At 33.7% G+C, this 19,079-nt stretch overlaps 1 protein-coding gene across 3 annotated transcripts in view; it reads left to right on the top strand.

The window, feature by feature from the left end:
- CNTLN (centlein) overlaps nt 1–19,079 on the top strand; it is a 341,713-nt gene that overhangs the window by 148,884 nt on the left and 173,750 nt on the right. For all 3 annotated transcript variants that reach the window (XM_055577973.1, XM_055577972.1, XM_055577974.1), the window contains one exon: nt 3,107–3,301. In XM_055577973.1, the coding sequence (XP_055433948.1) occupies nt 3,107–3,301 (195 nt within the window). The remainder of the gene's footprint in view (nt 1–3,106; nt 3,302–19,079) is intronic.

The raw sequence follows: 19,079 nt of genomic DNA, 5'->3' as shown, positions 1-19,079 counted from the left end.
TCCCAAAGATTCTGATCTATTCCAGCTTTTTGGACTATTAGAGGAAAGTGCCTCTCTGGAAACTTCTGAAAATGATTGTGATTGCTAATAGAGAAAAAGGATGCCTATCAGGATTCCAAAACCTATGCAGATGAATGCATTTTTTGTGTTAGCTAATTTACTCACTTGAGAACAGTTTTTTTACTCACTCTGCTGTTATTAATGGGTTGAGAGTAAGATGGTGTCTAACAACGGGACCAAAACATCCTAAACCTCTGCCTTTTTGGAAGATCTCCTAGGGAAACAAACATTCTGTCATCCTGAGGCTTTGTCACCAAAAACACTTTAGAAATAAAAATAGACAGCCTCCTTGAAGGCTTTTCTGGCCACGTTTACTGGTGGACTGGAGACGAGAATTAAAAATTGCTCTTTACTCCAAGTCCAGAGTTGAGTCATCTTTTTGCTATTAAACAAGTGAAGTGCCATCAAGAATGGGGCAAGTAGGAGATGTGTATTTTGAGCAAGAATTAGGGAATAATAGAGTTTGTCCCAGTTCCTGGAGTAAGGCTGGTCTAAATCATCTGTTTCAGGTTCTTAAAAGTTTTTATTTATTTATTTTTTCACCTGCTGCTTGGAAGGATGGATATTTTCAGAGAATGTAGAGCTTGCCTTTGTGTCTAGAGTAACCCACCCAGTCATATGAGATCAAGCCAGGGCAGCTTCTGAATAGGAAGTACAACTGTGTAAATTTAATGGCTGAGAGAGCCAAATAGCAAACACAAGAGGAGAGCTGTTAATCTTCAATTTTGTGGAAGGAAGAAAGGAGAGAAGAGACAAGAGACATGAAGTAGAGCTTTTTTCCATGAAGGAATAGGCCTAGGAGCCTTACATCTGTGAAGGAAGGTCCTAAGTCATAACACGCAAGAGAATAGTACACCACGTTTACAAATGGCAAGTAAATTGGTCCTCCTTCCTGATGACACACCATCATTATGCCTGCACCTTGGGCAATGGGATGGAAACTGTTGCCATCCTAACTGATGTTCCTGAGATTCCTAAATATTTGAAATCTGTAGATTCTTATTAGAATTTTACTGAGGTACAATTTGAAAACTGTGTATTTTAAAGTAATATTATGTCCTGTTATTTTCCTCCAAAAAGTTGTGCTGATTAGGTGAAAACTGGTTAGTATTGATAAAGCATAGAAATAAGAGGGAAAGGGGTTAAATAATCTTTAACTGAATAAGTGACTCTGTATGCTATTGGGCACTCATCCTAGCTTCAGTTCTTTCTGGTCAACTTAGTTCTTGTCTTTAGATTTTGTTTTTTCTTTTCTACCTTGAACTCAATCATGGAAGCAGCAACACAGCACAGGTAGGTCACTGTAGGGCCCAGTCTGATCCCTCCATCATTCCACAAAGCTGTCAGGTTCCTACTCTTTCTTCCCTTCTAGAATATCCGATGGTATCAGCTGTGGAAAGGACATTGGACATATTCCCTGGTATAAAGGTAATTGGAAGGGAAAAAGCACAAATTTTTATTCTGCAATACTTTATAAATCATAAAGACAACCCTTTCTTTATAAATATTATTTTAGACTGACTTTAATGTGAAATGGGTTATTTAAAGTATTTATATTCATATAGAGGTATAATCTTTACAGAAAATAAAAAGTATATTGAACTAATTGTATATCAGAGGAGTGATTTGGAGGGTCTTATTTTTATGACAAAGTATATATCTGAAGAAAAGCATTTAAAAAAAGATTTCACAAATCTTTTCTTTTAAACTTAAAAAAGTAAACTATTGCATACAAATAAAATATTCTGCCAGCTTTTCTGTAGTTACGTTTCTTCACATGAAGCAGGGTCAACTAGTCTAAGATTCTCCCTGTCTTCAACTGGATAAGCAAACCTAAAAACCTATTGTATTAACCTAATTGTATTAACATAATTAATACAGTTGTATTAATTGTAATAAAAATTGTTAATACAATTTGTAACCTATTGTATTAACATAATTTTGAAATTCTGTCTTTGGGGATTTTCCTTTTGTTATAACCTCACTGACTCACTATTAGCCCTATTTTTTTTATTATAAAGCAGATATAATTCTTGGGTCACATTCCCAGGGTCATCAGCAAATATGTATATATATACACACACACACAGATTTTGAAAAAATCAGAATCAGCAACTACAAATTGAATTATATATCATTAAATCACAATCATAAGTTAGGATTTTCATCACCAAATAAGTTCGTTTGTGTTGGAGGAATACCATTGTTTACCATGTATGACTCTCTATGCCACCACATATATACCTTATACTGTCTCACAGTCTTCATAAACCCTCAATATAAATTTGTTTAATTCATGTTGCCTTGAATTAAAAAATTTTAAATTATCTATCATCACTTTGGAACACTGATTCTATTTTTATCACTCTGATCAAGGTCTTCAGTGATTTCCTGTTTTCTACAGGAACAAAGCCATCTTCCTTAATCTGGCATTCAAGAGTCTTTGCATTCCAGCTACAGTCTCGTTGGCTGGCTTTGTCTCCTACTATTCCTTCTACTGCTCCTCCTCTACTTTAGCAGTAGATGCTAGTTTTACTGAATGGGAATATATCAGTCAACTTTAATGAACTCTCAATAAAAGTTTATTTTTTTTTCTTTCAAATGTATATTTTGAGTCCAGTTAGGCTAATATAACTTACGTTTCCTGTTTTTTCCTACCACTGTACACAATTTTTTTTTTTTTTTTAGCATTTATTCTGTCTTTAGAATGACTTTTTTGTTTTCATTCAGTTTCTATAATATCATTATGGCTCAGTTCAATTCTGTTCTTTTTCATGAAGATTAATATAGCTAGCTTAAAATGTTTATATGCCTATATTACAACTGGCTAGTAAAACATACTGTCTTTTTAACATCAATTGAAGTTTTATATTGGCATGTGGTTATATCATTTGGTTTCCCATTTGTTTATATATTGCTTTTCCTCTTAGACTATTAAGATAACTTGAGGGCAAGGAGTATGTCATATATAGACATATGTTGTTTGTATATATATATAGATGTATTTATTGATCATTTATATATTTGGATATATTTTTTAAAACAGCTTTACAATGAATTACATATTTGTTTTGAAACCACAAAATCAAGTGAAGCTATGCTCCGACAAAGTGTTGTTACTCTTCAGGATCAGCTATTTCAAAAAGAGCAAGAAAATGCTAAATTAAAAGAAAAGCTTCAGCAATCACAAGAAACACTCTATCCTTTACCTCGAGAATGTGATTCAGACCGCTCAGAACAGGTGAGAGGCATTTTCTAAAAATGTTTCTCCGTATAATATCATATTAAAGTATTTACTATAATTGACTGAAACACAAAAGTTAAATTTGCATATATTAGAATATATGTGGCAGATTTGCATTGTGCTTTTATCATACTCTGTAGAAATGAATATTTTATATGGTGTGGATTTGTGTAGAAATACGGGGGGTATCTGGTAGAGTTATTGGGTTGAAACATTTGGCTGATATATGATAATGAAAAGGAAATTAATAGGTCATGCCCATTTTGAGACTTTTTATTGAATGAGGTAATGGAATGAAAACCTGGAAGTCTCATAAAAGTACTTGCCTTAATTCCTGGTGTGTGGTGAGTGAGTGAGTACTGTGAAAGTCACTCAGTCTTGTCCAACTCTTTGCAACCCCGTAGACTATACAGTCCATGGAATTCTCCAGGCCAGAATACTGGACTGGGTAGCCTTTCCCTTTTCCAGAGGATCTTTCCAACAAATTAATACCATTTAGTCTCAAGTCTGTCAGTACCTCGATATATGATTTTGGGCAGATCAGTTGACTTTTCTACCTATTTCCTGTTCAATTAAGTGAGGTAGTACAAATGTACAGATAAATAAGCAGGTTTAGGATTCAAATAAACCTGGGATCAAATTGTAGCTCTGCCTATGAGCTTTGTGAACCTGAACTCATTTCTTAACCCTTTTAGCCAAAGTTTCTTTGCAGATAAAATATTGATATTAATGCTTTGTCATAGAGTTTTGTGAGGATTAATGAGATAATGCATGTCAAACGCAGAGCTTGTCATATAGAAAAGAGGTACCTCTTTCAGATAATTTTCAAGGTAACTTTCAGCTCTAAATACGTATTATTAAAAAATCTTACTCCTGTTACTTTATTTAATACACTCAGCATTTCTTTTAATTTTAGAATTTAAAGAAATGAAATTAACACAATTATATAATTGGAAACTTTAAAGTTTATTGGTGATCCTTTAATAATAGTTTTTCAACCCAGCATATTTTGTCTTGCTAACAAGCATTTTTAAAATTTGTATTGTATTATATTGTATTTTTTGGACATCAAGTGCACAGAAATGGATTAGTCATAAAATTTATATCATGACACAATATTATGTTACATGTATATTTATTTTAATTGTCACTTTTTTAATTACCCTTGGTCCCACCAACTAATCCAAGGGTAGGAAATTACTGATAGCTTATTTCTACTTGTATCCTTCGCCCTTTACTGGTACCCTGATTCTCTCACCAGAGGTAACTACTGAACTATTTATCATTTTGATTATTTTTTATAAAGTTTTATTCCATAAAATTTTATGAGGAAGTAGAATATAGCTGTTTTGCCATTTATAAAAATGTATTAAATTATGCTGTTTCCTGGGTTTTGGCAATTTTCACTTATCACTGTATTAAGATTCATCTATGATGTTTAGTATAACTGTTCATTTATTTTTTACTGCTATAAAATACTCTGTGATTATATCATAACTACTTAGCCATTCATTTGTAGATGAGTATTAGGGTTATTTCCAGTTTTTTGCTCTTATGAATAATGCTACAGTTGACATTTTTGTACGTGATTCTTAGCATACACATGCAGCATTTTTGTGAAATAAACATCTCAGAATAGAACTTCTAGGTTTAGGGTATGAATATGTTACTTTCACAAAATGCTGGTCACTTATTTTTCAAAGTGTTTTTCATTTTACTTATACCAGTAATGTATTTGGTTGATTTTCATCCTCACCACTTGGTATTGTCAGACTTAGTTTGTTGACAGCTGCTGAATTAGTATAAAACAATATTATTTTTAGCATCATGTCTTTATCACTGATAAAGCATATTTTTGTGATTACTAGCCAAGTGAGTGCCCTCTTCTGCAAAGTGTCTATTTCTGTCTTTTATCCATTCTTCTATTGGCCTTTTTCTTACTGATTTTTAAATATTCTTTAAATATTTTTGATATTAATCTGTCATAGGTTAAATATGTGGCAACTATCTTCTCTTAGTGTGTACCTTGTCTTTTCATTTTCTTTAACGTGTCATATGTGAACAGAACTTCTTAATTTTAATTTAGGAAAAGTATTATTTTATCATTAGTGCTCATTTAAGAAATCCTTTCCTACTGCAAATACAGAAATATTTGTATCTCTGTTTCCTTCAAAAAGTTTTAAGCTTTGCTTATATCATTTATATTTATAAATCATTTGGAATTGCATTTCATATATAGTTTAAGGTAAGGATACATTTTATTTTTTTATTTTTCCCCAAGTAATAGTCAGTGGATCAACCCACTGGATGATCCCCCTTTTTCCTGTGTAGTGTTGGGCTACCTCTCATATATCCTATATTTTATTTAATGTCATTGAATATTTCATTTTATTTTATTTAGACTTTCTAGACTGTTTTCTCTGTATTCTTAGACAGTGTTACATCATCTTAATTAGCATAGCTTCATAGTAAGTCTTTATATTTGATATATCTACTTTCTTACTATTCTTTAAAGTGTCTTGGCCATGTTGGCACTTAGCACTTAAATATATCTTTAAGGATAATTTATAGTTTCATGAAAACACTGTTGAGATTTTTTTGTAAACAGTTTTACTGAAGGGTAACATACAAACAGTAAAGTACAAACCTTAAGTGTATAACTCAATGACATTTCACAAATTGAACACATAGATATAATACTATTCAGATCAAGAAATAGAATATTACCAATATTCAATAAACCTCCATAATTTTCGCAATAAGTAGCAACCCCTACAACATAACCACTGTTTTTACTGCTATCATCATTGATTAGTTTTGCTTATTTTTGAAACTTAATAGTATTTCACCTTTAAACACTATATGCTGTGGGTTTTTTGTAAATATCCTGTATCACATTAGGAAGTTCCTGTCTTTCATAGTTTGATGGAAGCTTTTCATGAACAGGTATTGATTGTGTAGAGTGCATCTTTTTTTTTTTAATTAATTTATTTTTTATTGAAGGATAATTACTTTACATAATTTTGCTGTTCTCTGTCAAACCTCAACATGAATCAGCCATAGGTATACATATATCCCCTCCCTTTTGAACCTCCCTCCCATGTCCCTCCCCATCCCACCCCTCTAGGTTGATACAGAGCCCCTTTTTGAGTTTCCTGAGCCATACAGCAAATTCCCGTTGGCTGTATATTTTACATATGGTAATGTAAGTTTCCATGTTACTCTTTCCATACATCTCATCCTCCCCTCCCCTCTCTCTGTGTCCATAAGTCTATTCTGTATGTCTGTTTCTCCATTGTTGCCCTATAAATAAATTCATCAGTACCATTTTTTTAGATTCCATATATATGTGTTAGAATACAGTATTTATCTTTCTCTCTCTGACTCACTTTACTCTGTATAATAGGTTCTAGGTTCATCCACCGCATTAGAACTGACTCAAATGCATTCCTTTTTATGGCTGAGTAATACTCCATTGTGTGTATATACCACAACTTCTTTATCCATTCATCTGTCGATGGACATCTAGGTTGCTTCCATGTTCTGCTGCTGCTAAGTCGCTTCAGTCGTGTCCGACTCTGTGCGACTCCATAGACGGCAGCCCACCAGGCTCCCTCGTCCCTGGGATTTTCCAGGCAAGAACACTGGAGTGGATTGCCATTTCCTTCTCCAGTGCGTGAAAGTGAAAAGTGAAAGTGAAGTCGCTCAGTCATGTCCGACTCTTCCCGACCCCATGGACTGCAGTCTACCAGGCTCCTCCATCCATGGGATTTTCCAGGCAAGAGTACTGGAGTTGTAAATAGTGCTGCAGTGAACAGTGGGATACATGTGTTACAGTGCATCTTTTACAGTGATGCTAAGGCTTTTCTTATGTATTCTGTTAGGTGGTTTATTACATTTATTGCTTTTCAGTTATTAACTCAGTTTTGTACTTTTGAAATAAACCCAACCTTATTGTAATATTTTTTTATTTTCATATTGCTGGGTTCAATTTGATAATATTTTTGTTAGGGTTCTTGCATCTGTATTTATGAGGGATATTGGGCTTTTCCTTTCTTGAATGTTTCATGTTAGATTTTGATATTAAGTTGATGCTGGCGTCCTAACTTGAATTACAAAGTGTTCTCTTTTTCACTTTACTAGAAGAGTTTGTATAAGACTATTTCTTTCTTATTAAATACTGAATGCTTTCCTTCTTACATAAGGAACAAGTCAATTATATTCAACATTACACTGGAGATTCTAACTAGTACAATAAGGCAAGAAACAAATAAAATCATACTAATTAGAAATAAGGAAGTAAAACTCTTTTTATTCACAGAACCTGAGCATCCGTATAGAAAGCCTACTGAGTCTATGATGAAGCTCCTAGAAATAGTAAGTAAATTTAGCAGTGTTGCAAGATATAACATCAATTTACAAAACTCAATTATATATCTAAATATTAGAGACAAATAATTAGAAATTGAAATTTAAGAGGACCATTTATAATAACATCAAAGTCTGTGTAATAATTAAGGATGAATTTGACAAAATGTGCCCCAGACTTGTACAGTGAAAAGTACAAAACGTACCAGAGTGAAATTATAAGACATATATAAGTGGACAGCTATCAGTTCTCCTCCAATTGATCTATTATGTAATCACTATAAAAATTCCAGGAGGCTGTATTTTCTAGATAAGTACAAGCCAAGACTAGAATTTATAAGGAAATGCAAGGGAACTAAAAGAACAAAATCAAGTATAATAAAAAATAAAGTTGGACTTATACTACCCAATTTTGAGACATATTTATCAAACTAAAAAATCAAGATGGTGGGTGTGGTGTTCACATGAAGACTGACAAAATAATTGATAAAACAGAATAGAGTCCAGAAAAATACCCACTAGTATATGTCTCTTTACCTCATGAAATGTAGTGTAAGTCACTTTGTTCTTTTTAAAGAATTCTCTGTATGTCATTGCTCTTAGTAGGAGCTTGTCCGTTTTACAAATAAATATTCAGTTAGAAATGTTTCTAGTTTCCCTTGCGATTTTCTTTTTGCCCCTTTAGTTATTAGGAGATATGTTTTTTACTTTTGAAATAATGTGTTTTTCTCCTTGTATATCTTATTTTTTTTTTTTTAATTTAATTTTATTTTTAAACTTTACATAACTGTATTAGATTTGCCAAATATCAAAATGAATCCGCCACAGGTATACATGTGTTCCCCATCCTGAACCCTCCTCCCTCCTCCCTCCCCATTCCATCCCTCTGGGTCGTCCCAGTGCACCAGCCCCAAGCATCCAGTATCGTGCATCGAACCTGGACTGGCAACTCATTTCATACATGATATTTTACATGTTTCAATGCCATTCTCCCAAATCTTCCCACCCTCTCCCTCTCCCACAGAGTCCATAAGACTGTTCTATACATCAGTGTCTCTTTTGCTGTCTCGTACACAGGGTTATTGTTACCATCTTTCTAAATTCCATATATATGCGTTAGTATACTGTATTGGTGTTTTTCTTTCTGGCTTACTTCACTCTGTATAATAGGCTCCAGTTTCATCCACCTCATTAGAACTGATTCAAATGTATTCTTTTTAATGGCTGAATAATACTCCATTGTGTATATCTTATTTTTATTCACTTCAAATATACTTCTATTATGGTCAGAGATAGTACTCTATAGTATTAGTGTATTTGGAAATTTATTGAGACTTGTTGTATGTCCCAGCATATAGTTTTGATGAACTTACTGTTGATACCTGAAAATAATATGTGATTTGCATATTGGCTTGAGTTTCCCTTAAATATCAGTATTAATTATGTCATTGTGGTTGGTAGTGTTCAGATCTTATGTATTTAGTGATTTTTATCCTTAGGTTTAAATCAGCTTTTCTGTCAGTTGCTGAGAGAAAATCTTACAGTATGATTGTTTTTCTCTTTAATTGTGTCAACATTTGCTTCATGCATTTTGAAGCTGTTTTAACTAGGGGCATACGTATTTATAACTGTCATGTCTTTATAATTAATTGAGCCCTTTGCTGTTGTAAAATGTTACTTTTAACTATAATAATACTCTGTTGATTTGAAATCAAATTTTATGATGTTAATTTAATCAGTCTCTTTAATGGTTACATTTTCCTTGGTGGTAGTATACCTTGTCCCATGGACAGAGGAGCTTGGTGGACTGCAGTCCATGGGGTTGCAAAGAGTCAGACATGACTGAGCCACTTCACTTACACTTTATACCTCTTCCCATTCTGTAAATTTCCATCCATAGGTGTCTTAGTATTTAAAGTGTACATAGTTAGATACTGTTTCTATTCATTCTGGCAGTTTCCTTTTCATCACAATGTTAATGCATTTAAATTTAATATGATTATTTATATGGTTGTGTTTAGGTGTACCATCTTAGCATTTGTATTCCATTTGTCCTGTTTTTGGTTCCTCTGTTCCTAGTTCCTTCCTATTTTACTGGGTTATTTGACTGTTTATATATATGTATTTTAAAGTAGTTTTAAAATGTCACTTTTCTGTATCCTGGACTCCAGTGTTTCTGACAACGTAACTGGGAATTTGTTTCCTTGTTACCAACAGTTAAATGTTATGTGTCAGTTTTGTCTGGATTTTTTTCCCCTCAATATTTAACATTTGATATTAAGCATTTTTACTCTGACATTCCCAAGTATGATTTTCATTGTGGTCATCCTTCTTACAGTTTGATGAGCTTCTTGATTTCTGTAAATAATACTTTTTTTTTTTACTGAATTGGGGAAATTTTTGACATTATTTTGTCAAACATTTTTCTGACCTCTCTCTTTTCCTTTTGAGGATTCCCATTTTACTTACATAAGACTTTTCAACATTACCCTGAAGACTGATGAGTCTCTCTTCATTTTTTAAAATCTTCCAATCTGTGTTCTTTAGTTATTTTATATTAATTTTTATTCAAGTTAACTGACATTTCTGTTATCTCCAATTTTTCTATAGGTCTTTTCTGTGAATTATTCTATAAATATTGTACATTTCAGTTCTAAAATTTTCATTTGATTCATTACTGTATTATATATGTATCTGTGAAGTTTTCCTATTTAATCTTACAAGTACATTTTTTTTCTTTTGTTCCCTATTATAATAGTTAAAGTAGATTCTTTAAAATCATTATACTTTTAATTATATCTTTTGCGTCTTCTTGGATTTAATTACATAGTGATTTTCCTTTGCTTTAAATACAGATCATACATTAATGTTTTGTCTGTGTCTAAAAATTTTGGATTATTTAATGTATATAGTAACAGATATTTTATAGAAATTCTGCTTTCTGACATGTTACAGTACTAATAAGTTCTGAAATTCTTCCCTCCAGCTGCCTCCCTTCCTCTCTTTCTCTCAGAATTTAAATAAGTTAACCACCAAGCCCTGATTTCCTTCAGATGGAAACAGTTAAATTGCTTTTAAGTTCTTTTAATCTTATCTAGTTGCTTAGAGTCTTTGCCGTGTGTCAGTACTTAAGGTATCAGTCATAGTTTTTACTGTCACCCTTCTAGAATTTCCCTTCTTTCTAGCTACAGTGGTGGACTCAAACTTTGTCCTGAACTTCTTCAAGGCAGTAAAACTTAAAGTTACTATTGGAATTTTAGCCTCCCCACATCATGTCTAGTATGAGCCTCTCTTGGATAAAAATTCACAAAAATGAGAAACTTACTCAGAATATTCTGTTTTTCCAGTATCAGTTCTTGATCAGATTCTTCCTGTATTTGATCATTCTCCGTTACCTTCAGGTAGTTGTTTTTATATTTTGCTCAGAGTTGAAATAGTTTTATGCAGGAGATTAAACCTGATAGAAATCTACTCAGCTATTACTGTGAATGGAACTTCCCAGTCATTCACTTTTTAGAGTGTATTTTAACTAACTTACTTAACTTACTTCAGGGTGTATTTAATTTTTCACACAATGCAAGGAACTTAATACATTCTGACTCCTTTGTCTCACCTATTTTGCTGTTGTTATCTTATATTTTAATCCTACATATATTCTTATTCTGTAAGACATTATTATTAAAAAAATCAGTATTCACTGAGAATTTTTATCCCTTTGGAAGCGCTTCATTCTTTTCTGCAATTCTGTGTTTCCCCCTAGGATCTTTTGCCTTAAGCATTTTTTAAAAGTTACTTTTTTTTTTTTAAAAGTGACGATCTGCTGACAGTGAGTTCCCTCGTTTTATATTTATTAGAGAATGCCTTTTGCCTTCATTTCTGACTGGTATTTTCGGGTGGTTAGAATTGTAGAATTTTTTTTCTTTATTTTAAAATTGATACTCCTTGTCTTCTGGCTTCCATATTTTGAGTTGAAAAGGCAGCTCTTTCTCCTTTGAAAGTAATGTATCCATTCTCTGAGTGTTGTTGTTGTTTAGTGGCTAAGTTGTGTTTGACTCCTTGACTATATAGTCCACCAGACTCCTCTCTGTCCATGGGATTTCCCAGGCAAGAATGCTGAAGTGGGTTGCTGTTTCCTACTCCAATTCTCTGATGAACTTTTCATGTTTTCTCTATTTTTGGTTTTTAGTGGTTTTAATATGTGTGCTGGTATTTCTGATTTTTTTGTGCTGTGAAGTTTATATAAAGTTTTTTCTTCCTGAATAGGGTTTTTTGAATTCTTGGAAAATTCCTGCTAAATATCTCTTCAAGTATGACTTCCACATATTCTTTCTTTCTAGTTCTTGTGAGATTTCAGTTTCATATTAGACCATTCCACCATGTGCTCTGTATCTTTGATGACTCTTTAGTATCTTCAAAGGTTTTTTTTTTTTCCTCTTTACATCGACCTTTAACTTTCTTCAGTTCGTTCATTCTCTCCTCTGTTATGGGTAGTCTGATGTTGTATCCATCTATTAAATTCTTGAATAGAATATATATTCTATTTTTGTTGGATGAAGTGTCCTAATTGTGAGATCTATTTGACTTGCAGTGTTTTTCAAGTCTTGCATTTTTTGCTTATCTTCTGTCTAGTTGTTCTACCCTTTATTATTTGCCTATTTCTTTCTTTAGTTCTGTTCATTTTTGCTTGACACATTTTGGGGCTCTGCTTTTAAGTGCATATACATTTATAACTGGAATATCTTATATTTAGAATATATTGGAATATTTTATATAGTCTTATATTAGAATATATTCTTATATTTATCATTTTTAAATGTCATCTTTATCTATAGTGACAATTTTTGTCTAAAGTCTATTTTGTCTGATATAATTTAATTTCCTCTCCACGTTGAGATGTAAATAACATATAACACTGTATTAATTCAAAGTGTGCAACATACTGATTTCATGTCAAAATGTTTGCCACAATAAGTTTAGTTAACGTCTGTGACCTCACTCAGTTACAATTTATTTCTTTTGCTGAAAACAGTTCACCTGATACTATAACAATATTGTTAATTGGCTATACCCCAATACAAAATGTTTTTGGTGTTAAAAAAAAAAAGTGTATCTTAAGCAAGTTACAGAAATAGGATGTTGTTAACTATAGTCACCATGCTGTATGTTGTATCCTTATTACATATTTATCTTAGAATTGGAAGTTTGTACTTTTTAATCACTTCACACTTTATCCCCAGCCCCTGCCACTCATCTCTGGCAAATGCCTATCAGTTCTCCCTTTCTGTAAGTTTTTCTTAGGTTCCATTTCTTCATAATTCAGTCAGGGAGAGTTGTATATTTCTAGGAATTTATCTGTTCCTTCTGAGTTGTCCTTTTTTTCTTTGGTATATAAATTGTTCAGAGTCGTCTCTCATGATCCTTTGTATTTCTGTGGTGTCAGTTGTAACATCTTGTCTTTCACTTCTAATTTTCTTATTTGAGTTCTCTTTTTTCTTGTTAAGTCTAGCAGAGTTTTATGAATTGGTTTATGCTTTTAAGAAACAGCTCTTTGTTTCATTGATCTTCTTAGTTGTCCTTTTAATCTCTATTTCATTTGTTTCTGTTTTGATCTTTCTTTCTTCATTCTACTAACTTTGGGCTTAGGTTGTTCTTTTCTTCTATTCTTTGAGATATAAAGTTAGAATGTTCTTTAGAGCTGTTTTTTTTTTTTTCTTAATATAGGTGTTTATCATTACGAACTTACTTAAGACTGCTTTTGCTGCATCCCATACATTTTGTATACTGTATTTCCTTTTGTGTTTGTCTCAAGATATTTTAAATTTTTTATTTTGATTTATTTTTTAATCATTGGCTGCTAAGTATCATTTTGTTTAATCTCCACGTATTTTTTAATTTTCCAGTTTTTTGTTTATAATTTTTTGTTTTATACCGTTACAATTGAAAAGGATGCTTGATATGACTTCAGTCTTATAAAATTCATTAAGACTTGTTTTATGGCCTAACATAGGATCTATCCGGGAGAATATTATACATGCCCTTAAGAAGAATATGTATTCTTATGCTTTTGGCTGGAACCTTCTGTACATATGTGTAAGGTTCCTCTGGTCTAATGTATCATTTAAGTTCAATGTTTCCCTTTGACTTTTTGTCTGGATGATGTATTCATTGTTGAAAGTAGGATATTGAATGTCATACTATTGTTCTGTTGGTGTTTATTTCTCCCTTCGAATCTATCATTATTTCCTTTCCATATTTAGGTCCTCCTATGTTGGGTGTATAAATACTAATAAGTGTTATATCTTTGTGTTGGATTGACCGCTTTATTATTGTATGATGACCTTCCTTTTCTCTTTTTCCAGGCTTTGGCTTCAAGTCTATTTTGTCTAATATGAAGTATAGCTCCTCCTATACATTTTTGTTCCCATTTGCATGGAATTATCTTTTTCCATCCCTTCACATTCAGTCCATGTGTAGGAGGGTTCAGGATGGGGAACACATGTATACCTGTGGCGGATTCATTTCGATATTTGTCAAAACTAATACAATATTGTAAAGTTTAAAAATAAAATAAAATTAAAAAAACAAAACAAAACAAAAAATTTGAAGTGAATTTGGATGTCTGTTTCCTTCCCCAAGTTAGGGAAGTTTTTAGTTATTATGTCTTAAAATAATCTTTCTTCCTTTTTCTCCCTCTTTTCTCTTTCTGGGATTCCTATAGTGTGAGTATTGTTCCACTTAGTGGTGTCTCATAAGTTCCTTAAGCTATGTTCACTCTTTCTCACTCCTTTTTTTCCCTTTTGCTCCTCTGATTTCCTGTCTCTGAGTTTGCTGATCATTTCTTTTACTTCATGTAGTTGTCCATTGACCCCCTCTACTGTATTTTCAGTTCAGTTATATTCTTTAGCTCTGATTTGTTTGGTTAGTGCTTGTATTTTTTTTTTTTTTGTTGAAAGTTTTCCTTTGCTTTTGCATTGTTTTCTTTGTCAAACATCTTTACAGCCATTATTTTGACATCTTTACCAATCACTTATCTCCATTTCACTAAAGTCTGTTTCTGGAGTTTTATATTGTCCTTTTGTTTGGAACATATTACCTCATTTTTTTGTTTTTTTGTTTTCTTGTTCTTTTCATTTTCCTTGACTCTTTATGTTAGTTTCCATGCATTTGATGAAATAGCCACTTCTTCTAGACAGAGGTGAAATCATGTAGAAGATGAAACTTATCCTTCCACTTGACCTTAGCTCTTGATTATCTCTCAAACTTTTATGATTGTCTAAACACATTTCTTCATTCTTAGTCGCTCCCAGCAGTTGAGAGTGTGCCAAGATCTGTCAATGTCCCATAGGGGAGAATGTCAGTCAGCACCCAGATGCACACAGATTGAAAGTCAGACTCTCAACCAGCAGCTTTTACATTATGCAAAGATACCTCTTTCAGGAAAGGACTGATAGAATGAAATTTTTTTCTGCTCACTTTGTATTGAGCCCTCAAAGGACAGCCAGTTGAGAACTGTTTCTTGTTCTTACCACACACAAACAGACACATATGCAAACACATGTGAAATACAAGGACATTTTTCAAGGTGATAGATATGTTTATTAACTTGATTATGGTGATGGTATTGGGCTGAATGCCTATATCCAAACTTACTGAGAGACATTTATATACATATATATCTCAAACATGTGTAGTTTTTTTGTAAATCAGTTATACTTCAATAAATCTCAAAATAAGAGATGAAAAAAAAAAAAAAAACATTTCTTGTTTGCTGCAGTCCTATTGAACCCGTGGATACAAACCTTGCTGGCCACTAGTTAAGTGATAGAGAGGTGCATTCCATGGGCAGCAGCTGCAAAGCTTGGGCACCATATGGGTCCCTAAATCTTCTTTCAAGGGGAGATACTGGTGACCTGGAATAGGGCAGAAGGAGTGCGAAGATGGCACTAATTGGCCTAGGCTGGCTACTTGTACTCATGCAGCTGGAAAAGCCCAAGATGATTGTTATTGTGCTCAAGGTTCTGATGTGGGCAAAGTGTGATTTATGCAAGTGGTGTCTTATACTTGTGTAGCTGCAGATACCTTGGATAGCTTCAGTGTGGCTCCTGGCTTCAGCATGAGTTTGGGGCAGTGGTGCAAATGGGGTGGCTGCTAACATCAGCTAACTCAGAAACCTGTGGGACAAAGACTAATGAGATCTGAAAGGATCCATGATGAATTGTGGCCATTGGCTTCATCAGTGGTGACCTCTGCTAAGGTTGTCTGCAGAGCAGATCTCTGTGAACCACCCATCACTTTGCTGCCTATTTGTTAAAAGTAGCCTCTGCGTTTCTTTCTTGTTACTCGCTGGCTCAATATGTCTCAGCTTTGCTGGTCTGGGTAGGTTGAAACTGAAGTTGGACTTTGGTGTAATGACCCTAGAGGCTATTGAAGCTGGTTGTTCATGTGTCTCTTCTTTTCCTGGTGAGAGGAAATTTTTCCAGCTTGGAAGTTCCTTCTTGGTGCTGAATAATGCCAACATAGGATATGGAATGATGTGGACAAGATGAACTTTTCTTGTGCAATAATTCTGTTTTTTTTTGTTGTTGTTGTTGTTCCACTGTGTTGTTAAAACTTACTAAATGTACCCTAGTGACATCCCAGAGCTGTTTTTGCCCATGGAGAGATGTTCAATAGCTGATCTTCATGGGGAGACAGAGAAGCTAGGCTGTCCTATGTCACCTTTTTTTACCCCTTTTTAATACATGTGTTACTTCTTTTTAATACATGTGTTTTTGTGTAACAGGTTACTCCTATTATTAACAAGATTACTTTGCTGGAGTATTAATATCAAGGGACATGACAGTATTTCAGCCATGAAGTTTATATACATAAATATTAGCTTATGATTTATATTATATGTAGCTCAGCCATATTTCTCCTAAAGTTTAAACATGTTTTTCCTTTTCCTTTGGCATAGTTTTGAATGGATTCATTCTAAGCAATGGTTAGAGTATGGACCCTATCTTTGAAATTATGATTGTTAACAGAGAAAAATGACAAATAATAACTATTCATAAGAGTGGTTTTTCAAAGAGATTTATTTAGTCCTTTTTGCAGTAAATATTAATATTTTACCTATAAATTTAAATAAGTTGCATTTTAGAATTATAATGTGAGGTATTTTATATGTATATGGAGTATATATATTCCTTTAGTCTCTCATATTGGTTGATATTTCTCAGAATCTGACCTAGACTTTCCTAAATCTGCTTTGATTTAATTAAAAAGTGCAGTTTGTTGTTTTCTTAAGTTTGATCATTAGATTCATTAGTGGGATAGTTAAGACCAATATTGTTAATTATACTTGTGCATATATATATATATATATGTATATATATAACATATTTATATATTTTTCATAAATTTTAGGTGTTAGAATGGCATATAGTATATGGATACAGCTGTCAAATAAATGTTTTCAGGATTGGTCAGGATAGTATTTGTATTCAACTTTGAGGAAATTCAGGTTGAGACATAGAAAGGAAAAGCTCAAAATAATTTTTCTCTCCCTTATATAATTGGAGTTTGAAAGAGAGGTGGATGGATATTAGTTAGATATTGTTCAACATGTTTCTCTGAATGAGAATTTTTATGTAGTTAATGAAATGACCTTAAAATATATACATTTTACAGAACTATAGAATAGTGACTCTTCCATTATTTGAAAGACTGGTGTAGATGTTTAAAAATCAGATTTTTGAAATGAAAGTTGATTTTTCATGTATTAAGGACATTTTCTTTAAAATTTTATTGCAAATGCAATAATCATACTATTAGCCAGAACTCTCTATTAATTGATATATCTAAACTTACTTTACAAATATTTACTGATATCCTACCATGTTTTGGGCAGTGATAGTTCTTGGTGATAAGAAAACTTTAGGGGACAAAATAAGATATTTGCACTCATGGAGCATACATTCAGGCCAGAGAGTCACCACCATCAAACAAATAAACATATGTTACATGGTAATAATTATTCTGAAGAAAAACAATGCAATGTGAAACACATCGTGATTGAGAGCGGTGTTGCTTTTTTACATATGATAGCATATTCAAAAGCAGAGACATTACTTTGCCAACTAAGGTCCGTCTAGTCAAGGCTATGGTTTTTCCAGTGGTCATGTGAGAGCTGGTCTGTGAAGTTGGACTGTGAAGTTGGATGTGAGAGTTGGACTGTGAAGAAGGCTGAGTGCCAAAGAATTGATGTTTTTGAACTGTGGCGTTGGAGAAGACTCTTGAGAGTCCCTTGGACTGCAAGGAGATCCAACCAGTCCATTCTAAAGGAGATCAGCCCTGGGATTTCTATGGAAGGAATGATGCTAAAGCTGAAACTCCAATACTTTGGCCACCTCATGCGAAGAGTTGATTCATTGGAAAGGACTCTGATGCTGGGAGGGATTGGGGGCAGGAGGAGAAGGGGACGACAGAGGATGAGATGGCTGGATGGCATCACTGACTCGATGGACGTGAGTCTGAGTGAACTCCAGGAGTTGGTGATGGATAGGGAGGCCTGGCATGCTGCAGTTCATGGGGTCACAAAGAGTCGGACACGACTGAGTGACTGAACTGAACTGAACTGAACTAAAGAGAAAGCTTGGAAGAAAAGTTATGACCAACCTAGATAGCATATTGAAAAGCAGAGACATTACTTTGCCTGTCTGTCTAGTCAAGGCTAGAGACATTACTTTGTCTGTCTGTCTAGTCAAGGCTATGGTTTTTCTAGTAGTCATGTATGGATGTGAGAGTTGGACTATAAAGAAAGCTGAGTGTTGAAGAATAGATGTTTTTGAACTGTGGTGTTGGAGAGGACTCTTGAGAGTCCCTTGGACTGTGAGGAGATCCAACCAGTCCATCCTAAAGGAGATCAGTCCTGGGTGTTCATTGGAGGGACTGATGTTGAAGCTGAAACTCCAATACTTTGGCCACCTGATGCAAAGAGCTGACTCATTTGAAAAGACCCTGATGCTTGGAAAGATTGAAGGCGAGAGAAGAAGGGCACGGCAGAGGATGAGATGGTTGGATGGCATCATTGATTCAATGGACATGAGTTTGAGTAAACTCCGGGAGTTGGTGATGGACAGGGAGGCCTGGCATACTACAGTCCATGGGGTTGCAAAGAGTCAGACACGACTGAGCAACTGAACTGAACTAAAGAGAAAGCTATGCTTGTCAGGTGACTCCTGAGAAGATAACTAGAAGGAGTGAATTATTTAGATATATGAAGAAGAGCATTCTAAGTGGAGGGATCAATAGATGCCAAGCTCATGAAGCAGGAGTTTGCCTAGCAGGGTGGCCATCCCTTGTGGCTAGATCCAAGAGAGCTGCGGCAAAGTGGATGATAGAAGTGACCTCAAAGGGTAGATAC

Source organism: Bubalus kerabau, chromosome 4 (assembly GCF_029407905.1).
Source record: "Bubalus kerabau isolate K-KA32 ecotype Philippines breed swamp buffalo chromosome 4, PCC_UOA_SB_1v2, whole genome shotgun sequence".
Taxonomy (NCBI): domain Eukaryota; kingdom Metazoa; phylum Chordata; class Mammalia; order Artiodactyla; family Bovidae; genus Bubalus; species Bubalus kerabau.
The sequence above is the reverse complement of the archived record's forward strand: the minus strand, read 5'-3'. Positions and strand labels throughout refer to the sequence as shown.